We start from the raw sequence: 26,804 nt of genomic DNA on the forward strand, positions 1-26,804 counted from the left end.
CCGCGCTGGCTGCCCCGTCCCGCTCCGGGATCGCTCTCTGCCCTGCCCTGCTCCATTCCCCTGGACTGCGCTGTGCCGAATGGAGGTGCCGGGGCGAGGACTGAAAGAGTAAAAGAGACAGTGGGGTGCTGGCCATGACGGGGAAAAGGGGGACGCAGGGGCCACGTACGCTCTGAAGGCAGTGAATTTCCCTTTGTTCCACGATGGGTTTTTTACCCGCGGTTTCAGACGATTTAATTACCGTTTCGATCCCTCTTTCGAGCTTATAAAACCTCATACACTTCCCGCAGCTGATAACCCTTTCCTCTATATATTTAAATTTTGGGATACAAAGTGCAACGTAACACTATCTCTGCTCACTCCATAATTTGTATACATCATTGTATTAAGTGGTTATAGTTGTGTCCACATGAGCGTAAAGCAAATCTTGGTGTAACAGCTCCTTTTATTGGTTTTGTGGTGGCTCTTAAAAGAGCCTTTGTGTTTAGGTATTTTAAAAGCAGGTAGCAAACATCTCACAAGGCTTACGCGCGCTCCCCGCGGATGCGGCGGGCCAGCTGGATGTCCTTGGGCATGATGGTGACGCGCTTGGCGTGGATGGCGCACAGGTTGGTGTCCTCGAAGAGCCCCACCAGGTAGGCCTCGCTGGCCTCCTGCAGCGCCATGACGGCCGAGCTCTGGAAGCGCAGGTCGGTCTTGAAGTCCTGCGCGATCTCGCGCACCAGGCGCTGGAAGGGCAGCTTGCGGATCAGCAGCTCCGTGGACTTCTGGTAGCGCCGGATCTCGCGCAGCGCCACCGTGCCGGGCCGGTAGCGGTGCGGCTTCTTGACGCCGCCCGTGGCCGGCGCGCTCTTGCGGGCAGCCTTGGTGGCCAGCTGCTTGCGGGGCGCCTTGCCGCCCGTCGACTTCCGCGCCGTCTGCTTCGTGCGCGCCATCGCCGCCCTTGCAAGCAATCAAGCGCCGACCTACAGCAGCAATGATCAACTGCCTCTGTCCGGGGAGTATTTATAGCCCTGGCGCCTTCCCTGATTGGCAGACCAGTGAACGCTGCATTTGATTGGTTAATTCAAATTTTAAAATTCCCGCCCTTAACCGATACCGCCTACTCTTTACAGGCTCTATTCCTACTGAATACTCAGTGTTCATGTAAATTGCTATAATGTGTACTATTTCCATTTGCGAAATTTTTAAGATTTGGTGTTGTTATTAACTGACAAAATTTAACTTGAATATTAAACCACGCAAGCCTAAAGCTTTTTTCTTTTTACATTACACGATTTTATAATTGCATCTTGCTTACTACTTCATTTATCATCCTTTAAGTGTGAAAGTTTCCCTTTTATTTTCGTGGATATATTTTTGCAGAGTTGATAAGGACAAAAATTCCCTTGAAATTATTTGTAGTTTTATTTACACACCTTAAACTGTCACAGGATTATGCAAAAAAAAGTGGGTGAAATTAGTAGGTGAAAATTTCTACTTGAAAATCAAAATTTAAAACGATATTAAAGCAAGTCTTTCAGCCCAAAAATGAAAAACAGTCAGAGCTTTCAGTTCTGACTGGTAATACACTGATATGTAAACTCTAATAAGCACTTATGAAACAAGAAGGCATGGCTAGGAATCAGGGCTTGAAAACGAAACTTTACATTCGTTTTAAGTTTAGATCCCCTGCCTAAATGAGATCTCGCTAAATATGTAGGAGGGCATTGCTCCCTTCTCGGTGCGTGCAAGTCGCCTGCGTCCCTCTTTTCCCCGTCATGGCCAGCACCCCACTGTCTCTCTTTTACTCTTTCAGTCCTCGCCCCGGCACCCCCATTCGGCACAGCGCAGTCCAGGGGAATGGAGCAGGGCAGGGCAGAGAGCGATCCCGGAGCGGGACGGGGCAGCCAGCGCGGCCCCGCCGGTCCGGGCGGGAGCGGCCGCGAGCCGAGGCCCGCCCTGGGCAGCTCGTCATTGGCCGGACGGAGGGAGCGGGCGGAGCCTCTGGGCGCTGCGGCCGTCGCGATTGGTCAGCGTGAGATTCGCTGCGCCATTGGGCAGCGCGTGGCCCGAGAGGAGGGCTCGGCCTATCAGGAGGCGGCGGTGGCGCGCAGGGAGGGGATATAAAGGCGGAGGTCGGAGGGCGGCGGTGTCGGTGTCGCTGCGTGTCGGTGTCGGCTGTACTTTGTGTGCGGAGCGAGCGAGGAGCGTGGCAAGATGTCGGGTCGCGGGAAGCAGGGCGGCAAGGCGCGGGCTAAGGCCAAGTCGCGCTCGTCGCGGGCCGGGCTGCAGTTCCCCGTGGGCCGCGTGCACCGGCTGCTGCGCAAGGGCAACTATGCGGAGCGCGTGGGCGCGGGCGCGCCGGTGTACCTGGCGGCCGTGCTGGAGTACCTGACGGCCGAGATCCTGGAGCTGGCGGGCAACGCGGCCCGCGACAACAAGAAGACGCGCATCATCCCCCGCCACCTGCAGCTCGCCATCCGCAACGACGAGGAGCTCAACAAGCTGCTGGGCAAGGTGACGATCGCGCAGGGCGGCGTGCTGCCCAACATCCAGGCCGTGCTGCTGCCCAAGAAGACGGAGAGTCACAAAGCCAAGAGCAAGTAAAGCGGTCGGCGGAAGCGTGCGGAGCCCAGAAGCGAACCCAAAGGCTCTTTTCAGAGCCACCCACAGTCTCGAGAAAGAGCTTGAAATGCTGCGGCCTCGGTGGCTCGGCAAAGGGAAGGGAAGGGCGGCTGTTTGTCTCTGTGTGTGTGTGTGTGTGTGTGTGTGTGTGTGTATGTTGTGTGTTCCCTGTATTTGGCTCGGGCCGGTTGTGTCGGGCTGCGTGTTCATTGCTGGTACGGGATGGGTGGGATGGCTCAGTTTTCGGCGCGCAGGGAGCCGCTGTCCCGGGCCGATGGGGGAGGAGGGAGCTCGGGATGTGCCGGAGCCAATCGCGTCCCGCGCGCGCTTTTGGAAAGGGCGCGGGCGCCAAAGCCGCCCTGGCCACGGCCCGGGACTCCCGCGGGCGGCAGCGGGAAGAGGCTCCTCCAGAGGCTCCCTACCGTGGGCGCTGTAGCTGGTTCTCCTGCTGCCTTTGGGTAACGGGCCAGGGGGAATAAAGAAAAGAATGCTGCGGCGCCTTCTTGTGCAGAACTTCGGCTTAAAGCGGTTTGCTCAAATTGGTCTAGGGAAGGATAATAAATTCTTTTGTCCTCTTGCGGTTTTATGGTTTTTTTCCTCCTCAAAGGGCCGCTGAGAAGCAGCAGCCCGCCCGACTTATTCGAAGCGGAAGAGAAATGGGAGGAAAAGCAGATGCTTTGTTAACGTCAATAACGCAGAGACAAATATACTAAATATAAAATATAGCGATATGGCTCTTTTTAAGGATTAGGTGGGTGGCTCTTAAAAGAGCCTTTGTGGTTTTTGTGACGGTGGTCCGGCAGGACGGTGAGGCTTTAGCCGCCGAAGCCGTAGAGAGTGCGACCCTGGCGCTTGAGGGCGTAGACCACGTCCATGGCCGTGACCGTCTTCCTCTTGGCGTGCTCCGTGTAGGTGACGGCGTCGCGGATGACGTTCTCCAGGAAGACCTTGAGCACGCCGCGCGTCTCCTCGTAGATGAGCCCCGAGATGCGCTTGACGCCGCCGCGCCGAGCCAGGCGGCGGATGGCCGGCTTGGTGATGCCCTGGATGTTGTCGCGCAGCACCTTGCGGTGGCGCTTGGCGCCGCCCTTGCCGAGCCCCTTGCCGCCCTTGCCCCGGCCAGACATGCTCACACGCTCGCTGCTGCCGATCCCGGTGTGAGGCAGCGCCGCCCGCGCCGCGCCTTTATGGGGTTCGGTCCGACCTGGTTGGGAGCAGGGGCGGGCCCGGCGGGCGGGTCCAGGCTGAGGCTCCGTCCCTTCGGCTCCGCCCCGGGCCCGGCTGCTTTCCCCGCCTCCCGCTCCGCCCCTCTCGCCCGGTCTCGCTGGCAGCCCCGCAGCCCCTCGGTTCCCCCGAGCAGTGGCGGTCCCGGAGCTGTCTCTGCATTTGCCGCAGGTCTCCGCGGTGCTGTCGCTCCGGGCTCGCCCTGTCCCGGGTCAGGTTCCCGGGATGGCTGCAGTCCCTGCGCTCCGGCTCCGGGGCTCCGCCGGCCCGGCCGCCTCCGCGATCCCTCAGCGTCTGCGAGCACTGCGCTCTCCCGGTGCCGGGCTCCCGAAAAACGAAAAGCGTTGGTAGCCTTTTTCCCGAACTTGGCTCTCTTCTCTCCTGCTTCACAGCATGTAATATCTTTCTAACTTTGCCGCATCACTTTTTCTACCCGATGACATAACAGAAACATATATTTTCTTCCTATTGTTGTTGCTCTTTCAGATTTACAACACATATTTTCTACCTTATTGTGTTGTTTTACCTACAGCCAACATATTTTATTTTTTACCTGTCAAATTTGAGTATAAATAACCTACCTTTTTGGCCTACTAATTTTTTCCAAGCATGTGTTCAGAACTTATAATTTAATTTTGTTTTATTTCCTTTAGTGAGTAGCACTAAATCCTCTTATTCTCTTGTTGTTCTTATGCTGTGTATTGTATACTAGGAACTTATGTGACAGTACTTTATAAAGCAACTTAACCAAGTGCAGCTTACAGTGAAAATAATATCCAGAAAAGTGTATGTCCACTTCATTAGTCTTTCTCCTCTTTTAGAGATGCGTTTTGGGCCTACATGTACTATGGAACCCTTTTAAGCACCGCTTCATGTGAAAATATATATATATAAATACTAGAAAATAATGAATAGCTTAATAATGTATAAAAGCACTGGCTAACCATGGCAAGTATTGTGTTAATTAATCATAAAAATTCTGAAAGCATTTCCAACAGTTTTTCTTAATTTATTTCTCCCATTTAAGTTTTCCTATATGGATTTTTTGGTGGGAATTGTTATGTTTTTTGAGGGATGTGGTGGTATTTGGTTTTCTGCTTGATTTCTTTTTTGCTTCGTTTGTTTTTTTCTTTCACAAAATCAACAGAGAACTATTATTTTATGTGGAAGATATTTTGATTTGTATGTTACAAACACATGTTGTTGACTTCTTTATATTTCACCAGTGAGGACCAGCACTGAATGTGAGCATGTCAGCTGTGAACTGAATCTCAAAATGACTTCCAGCCACAGGAAGCAGCCGAAATCGCTGTGAAATGGCTGCCCTGAGCCTTAGATGCCTCCAGATGTTTACAGATATGCAGAGCCTTGGAAACCAAGGTTTCTCAATCACTGTATTTTTATTTCGCACTTTTTTGAATAATATTTATACGCACTTATGAGCCATCTGGTTATACTCCCTTCTTTTATCTACTACAATGCATGCTGAAGGATCAACTTGATAATCTCCTTTTATATGCAGGAGTCAAAACCTTCACAAAACTGCAAACAGCAGGGACACACTTCTCCTTGAATTTTGGTTGTTTACTCGAAATTCCAAGGGCCAAAGACTAGACTGAAGTTCTCTTGGAAGCCTTGCTCCATTCATCTCCAATTTGCACCATTAGGTTAAGAATAAATATCCCTCTTTTGTAAATACTCAGTAAAGAGATTTTAATGCAGCAGTATCAAGATAAAAGAAACATCAATAAAGAAGGAGGAATTAAGTATCTTTTTTTTTAGAAGAAACAATTTATACTATAAGTAAGTTTAATGGAAACAAAGGGGAAAATATGTTTAAATGTTACAATAAAAGATGTACTTTGTTAAAACTACAACATTGATTTAATAAGTTTTTAAGAAGGCAGGCAGACATTCCATTCAATGCAGAAAGACCTGGAGCGGTCTAAAGTAACGCCCAGAGTCTGGTCTGCTACACAGTAACAGGAATTCAGTTACCTGCTATCAATGGAGATGGGGAACTCCATGAACTGATTTTGCCCTATGGGGGAAAAGAAAAAAAATACACACAGTTTAGAAATTTTGCAATCATCCTTGACTTCACTCACTACACTGTATAAAACCTTTATCTGCTTGTGCCGTACCTGGAGTTTCCAAAGGGCAATTCCTGTTCACTGGTTGTAGACAAGAAGGCCTCACTCGCCTCCTGCCACTACAATTCTGGAAAACTCCAACATCCTTCCCAGAAAACCACTGTAGGTCACAGCATTCCTCACTCAGCTTTGGGAATCTGACCTGAAAGTGGCTCTTTGTATTCCATGCTTATTACCAGATCTGTACTGTTGGCTAAACATAAAATATCCCTTCTCACAATCCACTTTTTTTGCCAGCTCCAGCAGCAGATTTAGGTCTTATGCTGTGTAAGAAACTCCTTGTGTTCCACGTAAGAAGGAAAAAAAAATACAGTCCATTTGTGTTTGTGCATGCTGAGCAAGAGGATTTCTGTCCTCTCAATGGTATTAGTGGATAAAGATTGAAAGACAGCGATACAGTTTCCATCTGTGTTTGAATAGTGTAAAGTTTCATTTCTGTGATTTAAGAATTGTTTCATTTCCTGCAAACGAGGCATGTTCAATTGCATAAGGGAAAAAAAAAGAAATAAAGTTTATATGTCTTTTAAATGTGGAATACAGACTTTGTTAACATTCTGAAGTGCATATCTCACCTCAGGCCTTGGCCTATACCTAGAAATTATTAGATATATAAAATAGGATTACTGTACAACCAAGCCAGGAATCTCACCATTGTGGAAGCCACAACACTTGGTGAGAAATTTGGGTGCTGTTCATTGAGGAAAGGAGTCATGAAAATACTAAATCTACTTTTGTTATAGGACATTTTCACTTTACTAGTCATTCAGAAAAATAAATGTCAGTGGGCACAGAGGAAAATAATGGTAGCCTTTCACTTATTTAAGCAGGAGTAGCAAGGATTCATTGTTTATTTTACATTAGAACACCCATGCTAGGCATCAGCTTTAAATTTAGCATTAAAGCACAGAAAAACAATAATTTCTTACTACTTACCCTATTTGTCTTTGGAACAGGGGCAGGGGTAGATGTCCAATTTTTGTTAGCAATATGCATAAAGAGTAATTAATTTACAGCATATGTAGGATTTTGATGCAGAACATGAATTCACTTGGCAATGGTTCTTTATTTTTTCCTTTTCCCCCCTATTAACCTTCTAAAAAAATTCTGAGCAGAATCTCTGTACAGACCTGTGGTAATTTATAAACATGTTTATTCCCTGGAAAGAAAGCAACAATATTTTACTAAAATATCTTGATGTTTCTATTGATATTTGCAGATTTTAAAAATATGGGGATGGTGAATGGAGTGATGAAAACACAACTCCAATGTGAGGAAATGATGGAGCATCAAAGCCTTGGGAAGCCTCCCTGGTTTACACATGAATTTACACATGCAAATGCACCAACTTGCTGTGTTGAGCACATGTTCCCTTTTTTGGGTTTTTCTATGGGGGCTGAAAAAATAAATTTTAGTCTACAGTGGCTGAGAAATTAAAACCCACTTACTGGATAACATAGCTGAAGAAATAAAGGCAGGCAAGTGATCTCTGGCTTGCACTAACACTCAGGTCTGCCCTTCCTGCCTCATGCTCACCTTTGTTTTGGTCTGCACTGAGTAGGAGTCTGCAATGGTTCATTTCCCACGAGCATCCACTCTGTCATTTCTTGGTCTCTCATGGTGGATAGGGGTTATCTCCAAGGCTCGGTGATATCTCACATGAAGGAAAGATGAGCTTGAGAGAGTAGAATCACAGCTTGAAACACTTTCCAGTTTCTAAGTAAATCAATACACAATCATGACAATGAAAATAAAGAAAAATACTAATTGTTCTGTTTATATTTCCAGGAATTTCAGAATTCCTTTCTGCCACAATGAAGTAGGAAGAAATAAAAAGATTACCGAGTCTTTCAGGGGTTGATCAAGATTACAACAGTTCCTGTACAAGCCCAGAAAGTGGACAGAAACTGCCAATAAATGTGACTATCTTTACACAAATATCAAGGGACTAAAGAACTCCAGATCTTAGCACTAGTGCCTCTGGAAGGTTTTGAACCATTCCTGGCTATGGGGTTACTATTACTAGTTTATAAAAAAATATTTTCAGCATTCTGGTAGCCTTCAGTAGTGTCACAGAAGGCCTTAATCCTCCCTCACTATAGGAAATGGTATCAGATTAAGTCGGCATTAAATTTATTTTCCCATTTCTGTGATTAATCAAGAAAGAATGCAACATTCTGCAGGGTCACACCGGGGTTTTGTTATGCTTGTTATTACCATCCAACACGTGCATTTACCTTTGTTTTATAGGTTTACTAAGGGACACCTCAGTAAACTGTATTTTTTCAACATTTACCTTCAAGCAGGGAAAAAAGGGTATTTCAAATTACTAGAATAAATCGGGTGTTTCCTCTGATTGTCTCAGTTTAGATTTTTCAATTAAACATGGGTAATAAGAAAAGAACGTGACGTTTCTCGAATTACTGAAGTCGCTGTGTTTCTTTATTTTCACACTCTCAAACAGCGGGGACTCCAGGTTTTGCCGACATTTCATTCATCCTTTCGCACCTCCTTTCAGAACCGAATTTAGCTGCTCGCAGGGTTTTAGGAGCTGCTGATAGCCCCGGATATGGAGGGTACTATAGACAATACTGCTGCCGGCAGAGTGTTAACTGGTAGGTGTTTGAAAGAAAGCGACATTGCACTGAAAACTAAGGGAAAAAAAATAAAAGAGAATCCATCCATTGTTTGTAATAGGGAGCTGCCACTTCCCAGGGCAGGAATCCTCTTGCTGAGGTGTGGGTTCCTTTCTTCTGAAAGTTAAGAAGTGGTGAATCACCAGATGGTGTTATCAAAGACACAAACTTACACAATCAACATTCTTTCATTAAAACCGAGAAACCACTTTTGCTTTAAGTCTCCTCGCTACTCAACATACCCTCAAAAGATGAGTTTTCAGGTTTAACTCCCCGTACAATTCAGAATTCAGTACACTTCAGGTTCTGTTTCTCAATCAATTTTAATTAATTATGAGGCATAGAAGAATAATTACTCTTGCAATATACTCTTATTACTCTGTCTGTATTAACACTAAAAGCAGATAAACTGTAATTGCAGTTATCCCGATTTCTGAATTTAATAAAGGAAAGGTGGTTCGTTAAGGTTTTATGGAAAATGCAGCGACAGGAGCATCAGCGTACAGAGGGTGCACGCAGTCGGTGCTTTGTTCCACTGAAATGCCCGAGCACAAGGAAAGGAGCATGGACTTTCACACACGCTGCTAAAGCACGAACATCTCCCAAAAGGCACCGGCTGAGAGGCCGCGATCTCAGAAGAGGCCGAGCGCGGTGATTTCGGAGGGAAGCGGCTCAGCCGCGGAGCCGGCTCTGCATCAGCGCCTGGGACCGTGGGGCAAACTGTGTTACTTCCTCGGATTAAATGTCCATTTTCTCTGACACCAACCGCTTAAACCACTCTGGTTTTCCTCTGCTCTGTAGAGAACATTCTAAAGAACAGGATTTTGTACCATTTGTGCCCATTTAGCTCACGGTAAATTTTTAATTTAAAATATAAACCGAAGGTTTCTCTCTGCCGAGGTCTCTGCAGCCGCCCGCCGCCGAGTTTCAGCGTTCGCGTTTCCCTCATTTCTTCTCCTTCTGGGGGGAAACTTCACTAGCCTGTAGGACAGACTCCCCCCTTCCCTCTCGGCAGGAAACGGGGCGCACGGGCGGCGGATTTCGCGAAGAAAAACTCATTTTTGGGCCATGAAGAAACACAGCGGGCGCGGCGGCGGGCGGCGGGGCGCGGGCCCGCGCACCAATCAGCGCGCGCGGCGCCGCTATAAAAGGGGCGGCGGCGGCGGCGCCTCCATTGTTCGCCCGGATCGCCCCGAGCCGCCATGGCCGAGACCGCTCCCCTCGCCGCGCCCGACGTCGCCGCCGCCGCCCCGGCCCCGGCCAAGGCCCCCGCCGCCAAGAAGCCGAAGAAGGCGGCGAGCGGCTCCAAGGCCCGCAAGCCCGCGGGGCCCAGCGTCACCGAGCTGATCACCAAGGCCGTGTCCGCCTCCAAGGAGCGCAAGGGGCTCTCGCTCGCCGCGCTCAAGAAGGCGCTGGCCGCCGGCGGCTACGATGTGGAGAAAAGTAACAGCCGCATTAAACTAGGCATCAAGAGCCTCGTCAGCAAGGGTGTCCTGGTGCAGACCAAGGGCACCGGCGCCTCCGGCTCCTTCCGCCTCAGCAAGAAACCCGGAGAAGGCAAGGAGAAAGCCCCGAAGAAAAAAACTGCCGCAGCCAAGCCCAAGAAGCCGGCGGCGAAGAAGCCCGCCAGCGCCGCCAAGAAGCCCAAGAAGCCGGTGACAGCGAAGAAGAGCCCTAAGAAAGCCAAGAAGCCGGCGGCTGCAGCGGCCAAGAAAGCAGCGAAGAGCCCCAAGAAGGCGACAAAGGCTGCCAAGCCCAAAAAAGCGGCGGCAGCAGCCAAGAGCCCGGCTAAGGCGAAAGCGGTGAAGCCCAAAGCGGCCAAGCCCAAGGCGGCCAAGCCGAAAGCAGCCAAGGCGAAGAAGGCGGCACATAAGAAAAAATAAATGGTGCTGAAAAAACCCCCTGTCTGCCTTGCAGATAAACCCAACGGCTCTTTTAAGAGCCACCCAAGTTTTCACAAAAAGAGCTGGAACTCTTAAATAGTTTTTTTAAAGTCTATCTTCGTGTTATCCGTGCGTAATTAAAAACTTTTTTGTTGTTGTTTTCCCCGTTGCTGTCGCTTTTAGGTGTACCCGGTAACTTCCCTGCGCTCTCGTTCTTTGCCGGTGCGCAGCGGCACCGCAGCGGAGCTCCCCGCGGCTCAGCTCATTTAAACAAATTATCCTAGGGCGAACACCTCCCCGTTCGGTGCAGGAATCGGGGCTAACCGGAGCTCCTCGGGGTAGCGAGAGCACCGCTCGGTGTGCTCCGGGGAAGGGGAGTGGGGATGGGGATCGGGATGAGGAGGGGGATGCTGCGGCTCCCCGAGTTCATTCCCATCAGGCAGAGCCGCGCAGGGAAGCGCCGCTCGCACCGCCCCCGAGCCGGGCACTTTTCGAAAAGCCCGCGCTCCGCAAGCATTGGCCCTCGCTCTCGGGCCTTTCTAGCGCCCGGCAATTCTCAGGTTAAAAAGACGCTCCACCTTTCTACCCACACTCACTCTGCGGGAGAGGCTCCCGAATTCCCTGCTAGGTTTGTACCGCCTCTCCCGCCTCCCTCATCCCCTCGGCCTTTTCATTCCCGTCCAGTTCCCTGCCTGCTTTGGGAGCCGTAGGGCCTCGGGGACTTGGAGGTTCCGAGCTGCCTCGGTGCAGTTCTCCGCTCCGACGCACAAAATCCGCTCATTGGAGCTGCCGCGCTCACTTCTTTCCCGGGTGTTCATTTTTGCACAAATCGGACCATACAAACTAGATATTTTCTGCACACATAGCAGCCTGTAGCTGGGGTCACTGGCGATTCTCCAGTCTCGGTTTAAAGGATGCAGTGCGCGCTTCCTTTCACTGCGACTGCTCTGTGAGGAAGCGGCTCACAGGGAGGATGAGGTGATCAGAGCCTGCGGGTGGGGATTTTCCTTGTTAATGAGGACAAAGATCGTGCAAAGCTGATCCTTCACTTGGGAGATGACTCAAATATTGTGGGAAATTGCTCCACACAACAAGAAGGGGTGTATGTGTGCAGGAACACTGAGTGCACTGTACATATGAGCTCCAGTGGTTATACTGTCAATTACAGGAGCAAAATTACCATCAAACCAAAAATTCCTGTTAAACTGGTGAAGCTGAGTCGGGCAGCACAGCACAGCAAAAGTACCTACTGGGAAAAGGGAATGCAGTGGCAAAGAGCAAGAGTGGCCTGGGAAAACTCATCCTGCAGGGATAAGAGCAATGTCATGTTTATACCAGTTGCACCATTGGCATATCAGTCAGTAACCCAAATCAATAAATTCTCATCCACCTTTCCCCTCGGCTTGGCCACTACAGGCCCTGCAGATGCCATCTCAGCTCGGCTGGGGGAGAGCTGGGCACTGCTCCAGACTGATTCTCCCTCAGAAACAACTTATGTTAAATTACCAAGTCACTAACACGGTGTCTGATCACTGTCTCTCCCTCGGGACCCCACACCACCCTCAGCCGGTTCCTCTAGCTAATAAGAACAAGATTCCTATTCCTAAACAGATTCCTATTCTGGACATAAGAAAAGCTGATATCCTAAGAAAAACTCAGGGCTTACTCTTTTGCTGTCATGGATCAAATTTCTTGCTAACCTACTGGACTGAGGTTCAGTTGTGTGATTTGTGATTGCAGTGAAGAGGGGGAACACATCTCACTCTTTTGACATATTTTTTTTGACATATGGTCATTAATTTTTTTCATTAAACATGTTAAGATTACTTTGTGATACTGAAAAAAGAGGGAAAATATATGAGCTCTGCTCAGTGTTTTCTAAGGTGTGCTACATGCTGGTGTCTTGTGTCTGGACATAACTTCAACAAAAACCAAAAAGATATACTTTATGATTAAATATTAAACTGCCCCAAAATTAGAATAAAGGTAAAAAAAATATAAAGCAAATAACCAAGGGTCCAGTATTGCAATTTATTACAAGGAAGACCTTGTTTGATTTTCTTTCTTGTGGCAGTACCAGCTGTTGGTTTCTCTGGGTCTGCATTGAAGGCACTTGAGACAGTAGTTCATGTTTGGACTCAAGTGTTTATTATTTCTTATCAGTAAAACAGGCTCACCACTTTTCACCTCTGTTTGCTGAAAAGCTGAGTTCAGCTTAGAAGGCACAAAATGGCTAACAATCTCTTGTTACAAGGCCTTTTAAGACTAAACTATCCAATTAAGAACTGACACCTAGATTATTTTCCCTTTTCACCCAATAACTGATCCCAAAGAGCTGCAATGGGGACTTTTCTGCCCAATCACAAAATGCCACCCAAACCCATGAAGGAGGAGGAAGAAGAAGCATGAAGGAGAATCCCAGGATGACACCCTGTGCCCTCCATCTTGCTTCCATCCACGACACACTAAAAATCCCAAAACCTCAATTTCTCACCAGTGATACCCCTACACTACTCTCTATAATCTATTTCCCACTTTTGTGGATTCTAGTCTGTCTTGAAGTCTGGGAAACTTTCTCCATGAATGAGGGTCATAGTCAGTGCTGCCCTGGGGGTCAGGGCACCCCAGAGCAGACAGAGAAATATTCCCAGTGCCCTGGGTTTCCACATTTTCTCTTCCTTAGGGTCAGCTGTTTATTTCACAGATGTACTTAATAAATGTAATATCAAAAGTCTGTGGTGTTCCAATAATGCCAAATGAACCACTGAGTTGGATAAAGGCCTACATATAACAAAACAGACATAGGATCCTGCCAAGGATTCTGTTTAAATTACCCCCCTCCCCAAGAATAACAAATAATTTTCTACTGATGATCACTTTTTTATGATGGGGCTACACAGTTTTTCATGAGCATTAATCACCACAAAGCCAAATGGCCTGTCAGATTACCACAAAACCAGGGAATTTTCAAACATATGTTTGTCTATGTGTTCATTCTCTCTTGGTGGGTTATGTTATTCCTGTACTTCTTGTGTATATCTATATATTTAATGGCAGCTGTTGTCAGGTTTATTCTGCCTGGCCTCATCATGTCTTTCAAAAACAATAAACAAGTCTCCCTTAAGGGCTTTATTCTTAATGACATCAAAAGTGCAGTTTTATTGCTAGTGAAACTGTTCTACTAATTTATTAAGATATCTTCTACGTTTGGTAGAGAAAATTAGAAGCTAGAGTTCCATAAAAAGCAAACTGTGTTAGTTCAGGCACAAAGTTGTTTAAAGTTTATGCTGGGAACAGTGTTGATAAGGCATGGATGTTTTAGTTATCACTGAGCAGTGCTTACACAGATCCAAGGCCTTTCCTGCTTCTCACCTCACCCATGAGGAGCCTGGGGGTGCACAGGGAGGTGGGGGGGACACAGCCAGGACAGCTGATCCCAGCTCACCACAGGGATGCTCCAAATCATACAGGTTCATGCACTGCAGGTAAAGTTGTTGGGAAGGAGTGAGGGAGCACCTGCACAGCGCTGAGCTGCTGGCTGGGCTTAAACCATGACAGCTGAGTAAAGAAGGGAAAAAGTCCTTCCTATTAACCTGGGCTAATCAAGCTGTAAAATGTGAGTTATGTACATTTCAAGACTAAGTTTACAGGGTCTCAAAAGGAAGGAGCTGTTTTCAGTTGTGAAACACCTACAATGTCTGGGCAGGAAGCTGGGGACCGCCAGATGAGGACTGGCTCTGCTCTGGAAGAGGGCAACATAAATAGCATTATACCAGACCTGGTCTCTGCTGCTTGCTTGTCAGTACAGACCTGAACCAGCTTGAATTTGGGCACAGAAACACTTTTCAACTTAGACACCCTTGACAGTAAGATTACACAACAGAGTTTTCCTTCCCAAGTTTATTTTTTACCATCTAGATCACAATGCACCCAGGGCTCTGCTGGACACAGGGTTATAAAATACTTTTTTCTGTGGGAATTTGAGATCTCTCCTCTACATAACATGTTGTCAAAGCACAATGAAGGCATCAATGTGACTCCTCCTGGGATCCCCATTCACTCTCGATACTGAATTTTGGACAATTATTTCTAGATTTGGAGTTATGTTGCATACTGACTTTGATTTTGCACACAGTGTTTTGTCGATCTCTTTGCGCTTCCATTCCCACATGAGTTTTGTTCATCAGTCCTGCATGAACTGCTGAGACATCATGAAAAACTTCAGTGACTGCAGGACTCTTTTTTCAATGATTTCAGGGTTGGGCTTCCAGCAGCTATGGAAGAATTAAAATGAAAAAAAAAATAGGATTATGGTTTACATCAAACATCGAAATTTCATCTAGTAAAAGAAGTCCTTGCCTACAGCACAGAGATGTGGGATGACAACCAAGGCCAAGGCAAGGGCTGTAGCTCACTGCCCATGCCTGCACTGCACCTCCTGTTGTCTCTGCACATCGGGAGATGTGTTCTTGATGCCAAGAGAGAATGATTGGGCTGGAGGTGAAGATAGGATGGTCACACTTCGGCTCTGAGGAACAGCAAAAATGGAGAAAAGTCATGATCTGAATATTTAAGGGCACATGACCAAAAAAGTAACTTTTGCCTAAAGTCACTTGTATGTTAAATTGCACACTACTGCATATGCTAATAACTTTTACAAGGTATGTGATACCACACGTGTCTCTGTAGCACTCAGCTCTCCACCTAGATCATGCCACACATAAGAGGGAGAGTGGGATAAGATTATGTTTTATATAAGGGGGGTAGAAATGTAACCTGTTTGGGGGGAAGACAAAAAGACCTTGGAGCCAGGACACAGGCTACTCTCCTCTCTCTACTCCCAGCTGGGCAGGCCTTCTTGGTAAGCTTCATCACATAGTAATAGCAATAACAGCAATAATAGCAATAATAGCAATAATAGCAATAATAATAATAATAATAATGATGTTGTCTGAGTTAACACAACATTATTGTTCTTGTTGAAGCTCTATCATAGTGAATTTAACCCTGGCAATTCTGAGTTTGTAGTTCTGTTTCTTCAGGAAACTGCTCTCCAGTCTGTGATTACAGCAGTTCTTATTGAATGCAACCACATCTATAGAGCTGAATTGTGAAACTGCATTATTTGTGAATCTGTGCTCATGCTTCTTATTTTACACTACCAGGCTTACAGGGCTGAATTTTCAAGAATCAGAAATTAAGGCCAGCTGCACCCAGCCCCTCTGATGTGTGAGAACCAGCTGGAATGCAAGTGTTCATTTTCTGCCAAGTTTCTGTACTCTTAATGCCACACAGAGGTCAGTTTTACGATCTTTGAATGTCTCTTCCATAGGAAATGATTCAATGGATCCTAAGTTACTGTTCAATTTTATCAAAGATACCTCACAGAACAGACGATATCTGATGTATAATTTAGAATCAGCTGTGAGTGAAGAAGAGCCAGAATTTAGCATGAAACTTGCTCCCTTTTAGTAGTTGTGAATTTCTGTCAACAGTTAAAAGACTAGTGCTATGAAAAAGCATGTATCTATTACTTTTTTTTAAAGTCCTTTTCCAAGTGGTTTCTGACCCTTAGCAAAGCAAACAGACAGAAAGAGACAGAGGAAAATGTTATAGGTAGTCACAGATCCTTGGGCAGAAGCAGCTCATTATGGAGCACGATTAACATTATGAGGCTTTAATCTCATTTTATCCCACTGGGGAAAAAAAGAAAAAAGAAAAAGAAACAGAAAGAAAAGCTCAACTTTACAGAACTGGACAACTTATCACAAGATGCTTAGGTATGTGATTTGCCCAGGATTTTGTGATAGCCTCATGGCAGGCATCTGCAAGTGGAAACAGTTCCTAGTGAGGAGCTGTGATGGAATCAGAGTCCCTGAAGTCTGCTTGAATGGCCTGAAGGTCTGGATTTTCAGAGCAGAGTGGTTCAGGGAGTTCTGCAGCAGGTAGTGCTAAACTGCCCTGTTGGTGACACCCTGGGGACTCAGAGAGTGAAAAACCTTCTGCAAGCACGACACCAAGTGTATCCTTACCTGTGCAGGACACACTTACCTTACTCCCAAAATCTCCTGGAAGTGACAGCAGAGCTGACTGCAGAGTGCCCAGTTTCTCCTGACAGCCTGATCTCCCTCAGCAGTCCAGGCACGGTCCCTGAAAGTTCCTCCCTGAAAGGAACAAACTGACCTTGGGAAAGGCACCACCGTGACCTGAGCTGTGGCATTCCCTCCCCCTGCATTCCAGAAGTATCTCCACAGCCCAGGTGAGAATACTGTCAAGTTCCTTGTGGAACAGAGCCTTTGTCAGAGGTTTGAAATTTCAGGATATCTCTTTCAGAGTTTTGATATTTGCTTTGCCCCATTTGGGTTTCCCTTGGGCCTGTACTGGAAAGATGGTGCATGAACATAGGACAGGTTCCATTATTTTAATTTCTCAGAGAAGGAGGGGGCCACTGAACAGTGATTTCTCTGCTAACGGGTGCAACTTCTCTGTCTGTGGTCTGTGGGAAGATGGATTGATGATTGTTCAATCATTGGATCCTCATGAAAGCACACATTACAAAAAGCTGCCCAGCCAGTCAGAAAAAAAAACCACTATCAAGCAATCAAAAAACATCAATGAGAGGGCAGCAAACACCCAATGCAGGGAATTTCTTTTATCCTTCCAGAAAATTTTCAGGTCGAAAATGATTTACTGAATAACTTTTGCTAAATACAGCTTGATTTCAACAGCAAAATCTCAGAACATTTTCCTCCACTAAAGAGACCAAACCCAGAATAAATAAATACCCGAAAAATGCAAAAACAACCTTCTTTTCAATATTTGATTTTCAATTGCTCTAAAAATAGACATGCTCCTGTTTATGACACTACCACACTGGAAAATACTGTAAAAATATTTGTCAAAAAAATACTTTTACCTTAAAATATTAAACTGAAACCTGTAAAATCTCGGTTAGCATACCTGCCCTGGTGAATTCACCTTGAGATAACATTCAGAGATGGTGGGAAATTAAGATGTGAGAAAAAAAATGAGGATGGGTAGAATTTCTCAGGAACATGATTGGACAGAATTTGCTGCAAGATTATCCATTGATAAAAAAGTGAAGTAACTGTATAAACAGAGAAGCCTCTCAGGAGAATCCATACAAGCAGGTGAAACCGAAATACGTAAGACATGACTCTTTGAAAATAACAAATTGGAGCATAATTAAAGTGAATCGATAAGTGGGGTAACTTTCTATGAATGAGCTTTTTTCCCTGAGATATCACGAAATATCAAAGCTTTAAAAAATACATGAAACATCATAAAAAACCAGACATGCTGTCCTTGCTACCTGAAACACAAGAAACGCACCGAAAAGCGACAGAAACACCGAACCCTTTGTGCCCGGGGGAAGGGAAATTCACACAAATCCCGAAATTTTCCGCTCGCGGGCCGCGCCGCAGAGAAAGCGGGGAGATGGAGGGAGCCAGACGCAAGCCCCGCCCCCTCCCTTTGCAGTCCTCAACCAGGTCGGACCAAGCCCTACAAAAGCCCCGGCGCAGGCGGTGTTCCCGCACACCGTTCTCGTCGGCAGCAGCAGCAGCGCGGCTCTCAGCATGTCTGGCCGGGGCAAGGGCGGCAAGGGGCTCGGCAAGGGCGGCGCCAAGCGCCACCGCAAGGTGCTGCGCGACAACATCCAGGGCATCACCAAGCCGGCCATCCGCCGCCTGGCTCGGCGCGGCGGCGTCAAGCGCATCTCGGGGCTCATCTACGAGGAGACGCGCGGCGTGCTCAAGGTCTTCCTGGAGAACGTCATCCGCGACGCCGTCACCTACACGGAGCACGCCAAGAGGAAGACGGTCACGGCCATGGACGTGGTCTACGCCCTCAAGCGCCAGGGTCGCACCCTCTACGGCTTCGGCGGCTAAAGCCTCACCGTCCAGCTGGAGCACCGTCACAAAAACCACAAAGGCTCTTTTAAGAGCCACCCACCTATTCCTTGAAAAGAGCTGTGTTACAATGTTGCAAGACATAAAGAAAACTATACTATTCTTAAACCTTTCCAAAGCTGTTAGCGCAATGCTACTGATGTTTATGAGGGCTCTGCAATGTGTCTATTTGCTGATAACAGGGAGTTGGATGAGGCGGTTCTTTTGAGTTCCAAATTCTCTTGTAAAAATCGCTTCAAATACTCTTAAATTTGAATGTGTATTTTTGCAATGTCCACCGATTTAAACAATTATGTCAACTTATTCCATGTCTTAATTTTTTTAAATTTTGTATTAGACTAAGAATTTCTTTGAATTAATGTTTCAACTACGGAAGAATTGGAAAGTTGCCCTGGAGTGAATGTTTTCTTTCTGATATTTCTATTCCCCTCCCTCCCTCCACCCCCTTCATTTCCTTGTCTATGACACGTTTACTTTTAAAATAAACGAGTAAATCTAATACTGTTTCCTAGTGATCATTTGGGGCATGATTGGGAGGAGAGACGGAAGGGATGGGATGGGACTGGACAATTAAAGCAAATTATGAACCTAGAAATATTTTTAATGTATCATAAGAAGCTTGGTGTTGATACTTTCATCAACACAACATTTTAAAAAACACAGAAAAGAATCCCAAAAATATTTTTGTTGCACTTCCTGACCAAAAGGAAAAAAAAACCAAAAACATTTTAACTTTATATGAAACCTTTGAAAATTATCCGGCACCTGCAATCAATGATATCAATATGGATTTGTGGCCTAGTCTGGTTTTCTCACAGCCTCATGATTAGCAGAAAATTAAGTGGGAGACTAATACCATCTTCTCTTTCAATTAATTTCAGGAAAAAAAAAGTCAATGGCCTAAGTTTTATCATCACTGTGTTATCTGATCATATGTAAAGCTTTTCCTTCAGAACTTCCTAGTGAAATTAAAACATGAAAAACGTGAAAATAGTAGCTTAAAAATCACCTCCATCACTGCAGATTGTCACATGTCATAGCTACAAAGGTGTGCTACCGGATATTTTTGAGTGCCACTGTTTCCAGGTACCAGCTTATCTGTGCTTTGTGTCTTAGGGAATAACGTGCCTATTCACGTAAGGAGCTCTGTACCACACCGAAAGAACATTTTCCTTCTCTTGTAATCAGCCCATTACTAAAAATAGCAAACCAAAACAAAGACACAAAGAAAGAAAATATAAAGTGCAAGTAACGCGCAGAATTTTGGCCTCTCCGCTGTTTCCCATCTGTCAGGGGGATCGGCAGAGATGCAGAGCGGGAGAAGCAGCAGGGATACAAGCACAGCGTCCGACATTCACGGCCCGCCGCGGGCAGAGGGAGCGGGGCCGGGCAGCTCCGACCGAGCTTCAGCCCCGGGCTGGGATCGCACGTCAGCCAATGGGAAGGCGCCTCTTGCGACCAATCACAGACGGGGCCGGGCTATAAATAGCGGCCTTGGAAGCGCCGTAGCGTTCATTTCTCTCTCTCTGTTTCAGAGGGTTTGGCTCCCGGCAGCGATGGCGCGCACGAAGCAGACGGCGCGGAAGTCGACGGGCGGCAAGGCGCCCCGCAAGCAGCTGGCCACCAAGGCTGCCCGCAAGAGCGCGCCGGCCACGGGCGGCGTCAAGAAGCCGCACCGCTACCGGCCCGGCACGGTGGCGCTGCGCGAGATCCGGCGCTACCAGAAGTCCACGGAGCTGCTGATCCGCAAGCTGCCCTTCCAGCGCCTGGTGCGCGAGATCGCGCAGGACTTCAAGACCGACCTGCGCTTCCAGAGCTCGGCCGTCATGGCGCTGCAGGAGGCCAGCGAGGCCTACCTGGTGGGGCTCTTCGAGGACACCAACCTGTGCGCCATCCACGCCAAGCGCGTCACCATCATGCCCAAGGACATCCAGCTGGCCCGCCGCATCCGCGGGGAGCGCGCCTGAGCTCCCTGCCGTAACCCACGCAGACCCAAAGGCTCTTTTAAGAGCCACTACATGCACAATTAAAAGAGCTGTAGCACTGCTTAAGATTTCCCTTGAAATTCACCCGGGATACTTTGCAGAACCGCAAAGTAACGAGTGTTTTGAATACCGGTAAGGGGAAGTGTGAGAAATGTCAGTCAAAGGGGGTGATTGGCGAGTCTCAGGCAGGATGGAGGGGTTTACATCCGTGTGAGTGAGGGATGTGACACGGCTTTAAAGAGAAAAGGGGGGGTGGAGGGGCCTGACAGGGACACTCCCGTGTCTGGAGTCGACCCGTGCTAAGGAAATCTGCGCCCTAAACCCTGGCTGGGTGTTTCAAGGCAAGGGCAGAAACATCCTGTCACTGTGCTGTATCGCTGTCAAACTTAACAGATTGCCTTAAGGGGGCCGTCCCCTTGCTCCAGCAATTCTTAATACTGGGAACAGGAATATCTATAAAATAAGTCACTTTAGATTATCTCAGATTTAATAAATATCGTTTTACCTGGTGTTGACAAATTGACTGCAGCACTGAATGCACAGGATTCATAAGGCCTCTTGCATCACAGAAAAGTAACAGATTGAAAAGTACTGTAGACAGGAATAATTTACCAAATATTTCCAGATTTTTTACCATAATAATACATAACTGGGGGGGAGGAAAGTTGTGGGATTTCATTTGTTTTGGTTTGGGCTTTTGTTTTGTTTTGCTTTTTAGGTTTTTTTGTTTTGTTTTGTTTTTTGTGGAGGGTGTTTCTTTCAATAAGTTTTATAAAAATCATGGAGTGAAAATTTATATATTCTTGCCCTAATGAGAGTTACTATATTTGTCTTTTAACTTGCATTTCTCCAGTAGTGATCACCATACATGATGTGTGCTGTTGTCATTTCTGCAGCCAGTCCTTCAGCATTCTTCACGAGTTTCTGGAAGGACAGACATGTACACCTGCAGTTTTCAGCCTTCGAAGGACTCATCTCTGTTCAAATTCTTACTATGAGGCAAAGTCAGTCTAAGAAGAGTCTGAGAATCAAAAGGAGGAGTTAAAAATTAAACCTCAGATTCATAAGTAGCTGATGTTTCTCCAGTCATTTTTGGAATAATCTCCCTTTCTTCTCTCCATCTGCAAAATAATCACATCTGGCACTTGGGATGCCGCAGCCCTGAGGAGTGGGGAGCACTTGAAGCTGCTGCTAGAGGCCAGAGTGGCTGCCTGCTCTCTTTAGAGGCTCCTGGGCCCTGTGTGGCTGCTCAGAGATGCTGAGCTACAGATCCCGCCTGCCACAGGCAGCGCTTGGGAACAGAAAGCAGAAAGACTTGCTGAGTTTCTCAGTCAGATAGAATAAAAATTTGTTTGGGGGGGTTCTGCCTCTTATCCCTTTTTTAATTTTCTCCCTTCTTTTTTCTTCTGCACACATAAAGCCCCCTGAATTGATTTATTGATCGTCATGGCCTGGTTTTGGAACAAGGTTGGAATTGAAGGAGAGTTGTGTAGTGAAGCACGATGAAGATTTCTCACTATCTTGATTAAGCTGCATGATGTCAAGAGAAAATTTTAACTAACAGCCTGGGGAGAGAAGGAAAAGTTTCAGTAGGCCATAAAAGTTCCATGTTCTTTTAAAGTCAGAGAAAAGAATAAACGAAAGGATAACCTCAGCCTTTCTTTCTTCCTTCTGCTTCAGTTGTAACAGAGCATATTAACACTAACTGGGAAAAAAAATAAACACTGTATTATTTCTAACAAGCAGCACCATTTTAATGCTGTAAGATCCTATTCAGTCCCTTTTAGAAATTTTACTGGAGATCAATAAGAAGATATTAACAACTTCCCAGTCATAATGAATAATTTTCTCATTCACTTTTGGGAGCAGTTTCCATAGACTGGAATCAGGGAAGGCTCTTTATAGAGCCTGGGTGTGCACTATGAGCAGGCAGCAGTGACCCCGGCCTCTTTATTTACAATTGTAACACTTCTAAGGCTTTAGTCCTTTTAATCTTTACTAACCTCGAATTTGGGCCAGGTCATGAATTTTGAGTCAGTTATAAATTGCAAGTGTGTAGGAACAAGTAGCATCGGGATAGAGGCTGCTGAAGTCTTAGAGAGTAGGCAGATATATTGTTACTTTTAATATTACAATGATAGAGTTCCGTTTAAATTACACTCAGGCACAGTCTCTGTACTTTTTCAGCAGGAGCATTGCCATGTGTAAATTCTCACCCCACTCTGCAAGTGGTGATGCACAAATAAAAGATAGTAGAACCATTTCAACTAAAAGAGACTCATAGTGATAATCTAGTACCAGCTGTGAAACAGTTTCTATTATTTAATCCACCATATAACGTTGGAACTGCAGGAAAACATGGTGCCAGATGGTGCTGAGGCAGAGGGGAGTGAGAAAGAGATGGATGGATATGAAATTTGTGAATGGAAAAAGAAAATATGAAGGTGTTCATACAGGTATATAACATTTACATAGATGCATTGATATTTACTTTCATACCTACATCACTATGCTATGAGTATTTCTTGTATGTACCTTGGTTACCTCGTGGGTATTGTTTCAGAAAAATACCACAGGAATCCTCTAACAGGATTCCCCGCATGCCATACTCAAATGCTTGAATTTTAATTTCAGAACAATTTGTCTGGTAACATTTAAAGAAGGGTTTCAGACAAGCTGGAGCCCATTGTCAAGGACAGAGGAAAAGATGTGACAGCAAAGAAGCAAAATCAATGGAAATCTCAGTGCTTTATTTGTGAATTTGTAGAAAAGTTGACCTCTCTAAGATACTAAAAGAGTTGCAGTCTGTAAGATTTGGCACAACCAGAAATGGAACTAAAGGCCAACTGTTATTTCCTGACTACAAAGATTTATTGAATCAACTGAATTCTGCTAAGTGTTGGCCTTTGGCACATGCTCCTCTTCTGGCTCAGTTTTCTTGTCATCAAATACAAACCACTTGTCTTTAACTCCCAGAACTGCACAAGCCTATTTCCCACAGGCCTCCCCTTGGCTGAATCTGCCAAGCCTGGCAGCTGCTTTCTGTTCCTCAGCTGATGTGGCCCCAAGCAGAAGCCACAAAACTTTCTGTGCCAGTGGTCTCCATGAACTGGGAAAATAGAAGAGAGGAGACTTGTCAGAAACAACCACCGGGTTCTATTTGCCTTTCCAGGTAATCCTTGGTCCTCTTCTCCACCCTGTCCTCTGTCTTATAACACACATAAACCAACACACCCGCCCTCCCCCTCCCCCCAAAAAGTTAGACTATTGAATTTCTCAATTTTTAATCCTATAATTGAATTCATAATCTTAGCACTCCTGTTTTAGTCACGTGTTAGAGGGAGAGCTGAGATACCCAGTTAAAATTTCAAGAGTACATCACAGTAAAAGCAACGATAGTGTATAATACTTATTTAAAAGCTGCTTGAAACTTGATGATGTTGTCCTTCCAATGCTAACTCAGGTTATACCTATGCTTTAAAGTAAACCTAAACTCTTCTGAATGGAGTATTTTATAGAAAGTATCAAGCTGGAAGGCGGGGAGAGGAAAAAGATGCAGGGAAAAATAGGTGTCAGCTGTCTGATCTAGTATATTTCCCATTGGATGTATTTTAAGCCATTTGCTTTCTGCAATTTACTTATTCCGTGCAGTTGAATGGGCATTAGGAAGAACCTCGCCAGAACAGCGTGCAACGCTGCCGAAAACAGAAAAGCAGCTTAAGTACTTAAAATTACGGGCTTGCTTACACTGGAATTGCAATAACCTTTGAGAACTACAGAATCACTCTCTCTGAAGTATAAGGAAAGCGGTGTTTCAACTCTCTTGTGCAATGTAGTGGCTCTTAAAAGAGCCTTTAGGGTGTGGGAGGAATAATTCAGGACCACATCGAAGGCACCCAGGGCAGGGAGCTCAGGCGCGCTCCCCGCGGATGCGGCGGGCCAGCTGGATGTCCTTGGGCATGATGGTGACGCGCTTGGCGTGGATGGCGCACAGGTTGGTGTCCTCGAAGAGCCCCACCAGGTAGGCCTCGCTGGCCTCCTGCAGCGCCATGACGGCCGAGCTCTGGAAGCGCAGGTCGGTCTTGAAGTCCTGCGCGATCTCGCGCACCAGGCGCTGGAAGGGCAGCTTGCGGATCAGCAGCTCCGTGGACTTCTGGTAGCGCCGGATCTCGCGCAGCGCCACCGTGCCGGGCCGGTAGCGGTGCGGCTTCTTGACGCCGCCCGTGGCCGGCGCGCTCTTGCGGGCAGCCTTGGTGGCCAGCTGCTTGCGGGGCGCCTTGCCGCCCGTCGACTTCCGCGCCGTCTGCTTCGTGCGCGCCATCGCTGCCGGGACACGACAGGAGCTGCCGGAGCCGAAAGGAAGAAACGAAATGAGCGGAGGGTGCTGCCGCGGCCCTTTTTATAGCCCTGGCGCCTTCCCTGATTGGCTGCCAGGAATGCGCCTCTCCCATTGGGTGCTTTCAATTTCGAAAAGCCCGCCGCGAGCGGAGCGCGCGCGCGCCTTCACCAACGGCTGCCCGCTCTCACCCCTCCCCCACCCCAGCCCCCACCCGGGCCCGGCCCCGCCGCTCCCGTTCCGAGGGTGCGCGTTCCTATCGCAGTTTGTACAGACCCCCTCAAACACAGCCCTGTACCGAGAAATATTCAAACGGGGAAGGAGAAACCGCAAATGATGCTGAGCTTAATGCATAGAAAATTCATGGGGCTTTTTTCTCTAATTGCCTTTTTTTTTTTTCCCTAAATAGTAATCCTAACAGTATTTTGGGGGCTTGGATTTTCGTTACTATGGGGTGCGTGGGGTTGTGTATTGTGAGGGAGTGTTGGTGGGAGAGGCTGGGTTCCACTTCGTGTAGCTTTCGTCTGGCAGACTAGATGTTTCGGGGATCAAACTGAATTGCAAATGTAAGTTTTCTAATCCAAAGGAGAGTGGTTTCAAATGACCGGATCTTTCAGCATGTAAAGCATCCTTAGGTTGCTGCTGAAGCACAACGAGGTGTAAGGTGATTTTCCCGTTTCCTCACTGTATATATGTGCAGTATTTCCCTACTCGGGTGCGCTGTCGTTGGAGCCCGATCGCAGAAGGGCTTCCAGGTGAAAGGCAGGCACTGACACCACCTACGGACAGCACCTCTGGCACCCTGAATTAAAAGGAAGTGTATTCCTAACCTTAAACACAGCGAAAGCACAAATAATGAGTGGTAAATTTCCTACACACGACATTCAGAGAACAAAGGGGACCTTTTTTGAACGTTAAGAGGGGACTTAGGGAGGTGATACCTCCAATGTCGCATTACAACCGACATTACCTTTATTTAAATATAAATAGGTATCCACTTCTACTCTTTACACAATGAGGGGGAAAATCCTCAGATGAGATGCCCGCTTAGGTACCTTACAGCCCTCAGCACGAAACAGGGGGCTACGCGTTTAGGGTGCTTGGCTAATTTTTTAGCTTTCTTAGCTAGCAAGTACATGGCCCCAAATACAGGACGTTGAAATAACTATATTGGTTTCCTGCTTGTTAGCCAGTCTCTGGCCAAGAAGTTTAATTAAATGCTACCTTACAATATAGCAACGAGTTACAGAGTAATTACTCAAGTTTGGAAGAAATTAACACGCCACTTTTAAAGCAACACAGCTCTTTTTCTGGTAAGGTGTGCGGCTCTTAAAAGAGCCTTTGTAATTTTTAATGGTAGTTGTAAGACAGGAACGTGAGGCTTTAGCCGCCGAAGCCGTAGAGAGTGCGACCCTGGCGCTTGAGGGCGTAGACCACGTCCATGGCCGTGACCGTCTTCCTCTTGGCGTGCTCCGTGTAGGTGACGGCGTCGCGGATGACGTTCTCCAGGAAGACCTTGAGCACGCCGCGCGTCTCCTCGTAGATGAGCCCCGAGATGCGCTTGACGCCGCCGCGCCGAGCCAGGCGGCGGATGGCCGGCTTGGTGATGCCCTGGATGTTGTCGCGCAGCACCTTGCGGTGGCGCTTGGCGCCGCCCTTGCCGAGCCCCTTGCCGCCCTTGCCCCGGCCAGACATGCTGAGAGCCGCGCTGCTGCTGCCGACGATATCGGTATGCGGGAACACGGCCCGCGCCGCGGCTTTTATAGGGCTCGGTCCGACCTGTTTGAGGACTGCAAAGGAGGGGGCGGGGTTCCCGCCCATTTTCCCCATTGCGTCACCGATGCCGGAGTATCGCTCGCTGTTGCCCGTTTAGGGCGCTGTAAAGTCCGGCAAGTAAAGCGAGGAATAATCCTCTTCCAGGAAGAAAATGGCATTGATGCGCGTGTTCATACAGTCGGAAAGCTTCCCCCCACCTAGATTTGTATAAACCATTTGCATATGTGCGCGTGTTATATTTTGTATCATTGGCAGGGGTTGGTGTGAATTACTTAA

General features: G+C 47.0%; 8 protein-coding genes and 1 long non-coding RNA gene across 10 annotated transcripts; 4 read left to right on the forward strand and 5 right to left on the reverse strand.

The window, feature by feature from the left end:
* Positions 1-425: 425 nt before the first annotated feature.
* LOC134417471 (histone H3) lies at positions 426-935 on the reverse strand. The gene has a single exon (XM_063154730.1). It carries the CDS (start codon positions 933-935, stop codon positions 525-527), a length of 411 nt encoding a protein of 136 aa, XP_063010800.1. The 3' UTR covers positions 426-524.
* Positions 936-2,199: 1,264 nt separating this feature from the next.
* On the forward strand, positions 2,200-2,747 carry LOC134417473 (histone H2A type 2-C). Of its 2 annotated transcripts, XM_063154732.1 has the most exons (2): positions 2,200-2,280; positions 2,386-2,747. In XM_063154732.1, exons 1-2 carry the CDS (start codon positions 2,200-2,202, stop codon positions 2,587-2,589), a joined length of 285 nt encoding a protein of 94 aa, XP_063010802.1. In that variant the 3' UTR covers positions 2,590-2,747. The 2 variants fall into 2 exon arrangements, with proteins under 2 accessions (XP_063010802.1, XP_063010801.1); XM_063154731.1 differs by having other exon boundaries at positions 2,200-2,747.
* A 578-nt stretch (positions 2,748-3,325) lies between these two features.
* LOC134417488 (histone H4) lies at positions 3,326-3,753 on the reverse strand. The gene has a single exon (XM_063154749.1). The coding sequence runs from the start codon at positions 3,732-3,734 to the stop codon at positions 3,423-3,425; it is 312 nt and encodes a 103-aa protein (XP_063010819.1). The 5' UTR covers positions 3,735-3,753; the 3' UTR covers positions 3,326-3,422.
* Positions 3,754-9,819: 6,066 nt separating this feature from the next.
* On the forward strand, positions 9,820-10,535 carry LOC134417463 (histone H1.03-like). The gene has a single exon (XM_063154721.1). It carries the CDS (start codon positions 9,820-9,822, stop codon positions 10,498-10,500), a length of 681 nt encoding a protein of 226 aa, XP_063010791.1. The 3' UTR covers positions 10,501-10,535.
* A 3,887-nt stretch (positions 10,536-14,422) lies between these two features.
* Positions 14,423-17,946, reverse strand: LOC134417499 (uncharacterized). Its single transcript, XR_010027576.1, has 3 exons — positions 17,854-17,946; positions 16,552-16,664; positions 14,423-15,028 (listed from the first exon to the last, which is right to left on the reverse strand). It is a non-coding gene; the product is annotated as an uncharacterized LOC134417499 (long non-coding RNA).
* Positions 17,947-18,072: 126 nt separating this feature from the next.
* Positions 18,073-18,930, forward strand: LOC134417486 (histone H4). The gene has a single exon (XM_063154747.1). The coding sequence runs from the start codon at positions 18,099-18,101 to the stop codon at positions 18,408-18,410; it is 312 nt and encodes a 103-aa protein (XP_063010817.1). The 5' UTR covers positions 18,073-18,098; the 3' UTR covers positions 18,411-18,930.
* Positions 18,931-19,981: 1,051 nt separating this feature from the next.
* On the forward strand, positions 19,982-20,495 carry LOC134417493 (histone H3). The gene has a single exon (XM_063154754.1). It carries the CDS (start codon positions 19,988-19,990, stop codon positions 20,396-20,398), a length of 411 nt encoding a protein of 136 aa, XP_063010824.1. The 5' UTR covers positions 19,982-19,987; the 3' UTR covers positions 20,399-20,495.
* A 3,754-nt stretch (positions 20,496-24,249) lies between these two features.
* On the reverse strand, positions 24,250-24,743 carry LOC134417494 (histone H3). The gene has a single exon (XM_063154755.1). It carries the CDS (start codon positions 24,735-24,737, stop codon positions 24,327-24,329), a length of 411 nt encoding a protein of 136 aa, XP_063010825.1. The 5' UTR covers positions 24,738-24,743; the 3' UTR covers positions 24,250-24,326.
* A 1,328-nt stretch (positions 24,744-26,071) lies between these two features.
* On the reverse strand, positions 26,072-26,479 carry LOC134417487 (histone H4). The gene has a single exon (XM_063154748.1). It carries the CDS (start codon positions 26,445-26,447, stop codon positions 26,136-26,138), a length of 312 nt encoding a protein of 103 aa, XP_063010818.1. The 5' UTR covers positions 26,448-26,479; the 3' UTR covers positions 26,072-26,135.
* Positions 26,480-26,804: the final 325 nt, after the last annotated feature.

The sequence above is a fragment of the Melospiza melodia genome, chromosome 4, assembly GCF_035770615.1.
Source record: "Melospiza melodia melodia isolate bMelMel2 chromosome 4, bMelMel2.pri, whole genome shotgun sequence".
In the NCBI taxonomy this organism is placed as follows: Eukaryota; Metazoa; Chordata; class Aves; order Passeriformes; family Passerellidae; genus Melospiza; species Melospiza melodia.

What these genes read in the sequence shown, in the direction of transcription:
- LOC134417471 (XM_063154730.1), bottom strand. Translation starts at nt 935, where the DNA reads ATGGCGCGCACGAAGCAGACGGCGCGGAAGTCGACGGGCGGCAAGGCG.
- LOC134417473 (XM_063154731.1), top strand. Translation starts at nt 2,200, where the DNA reads ATGTCGGGTCGCGGGAAGCAGGGCGGCAAGGCGCGGGCTAAGGCCAAG.
- LOC134417488 (XM_063154749.1), bottom strand. Translation starts at nt 3,734, where the DNA reads ATGTCTGGCCGGGGCAAGGGCGGCAAGGGGCTCGGCAAGGGCGGCGCC.
- LOC134417463 (XM_063154721.1), top strand. Translation starts at nt 9,820, where the DNA reads ATGGCCGAGACCGCTCCCCTCGCCGCGCCCGACGTCGCCGCCGCCGCC.
- LOC134417486 (XM_063154747.1), top strand. Translation starts at nt 18,099, where the DNA reads ATGTCTGGCCGGGGCAAGGGCGGCAAGGGGCTCGGCAAGGGCGGCGCC.
- LOC134417493 (XM_063154754.1), top strand. Translation starts at nt 19,988, where the DNA reads ATGGCGCGCACGAAGCAGACGGCGCGGAAGTCGACGGGCGGCAAGGCG.
- LOC134417494 (XM_063154755.1), bottom strand. Translation starts at nt 24,737, where the DNA reads ATGGCGCGCACGAAGCAGACGGCGCGGAAGTCGACGGGCGGCAAGGCG.
- LOC134417487 (XM_063154748.1), bottom strand. Translation starts at nt 26,447, where the DNA reads ATGTCTGGCCGGGGCAAGGGCGGCAAGGGGCTCGGCAAGGGCGGCGCC.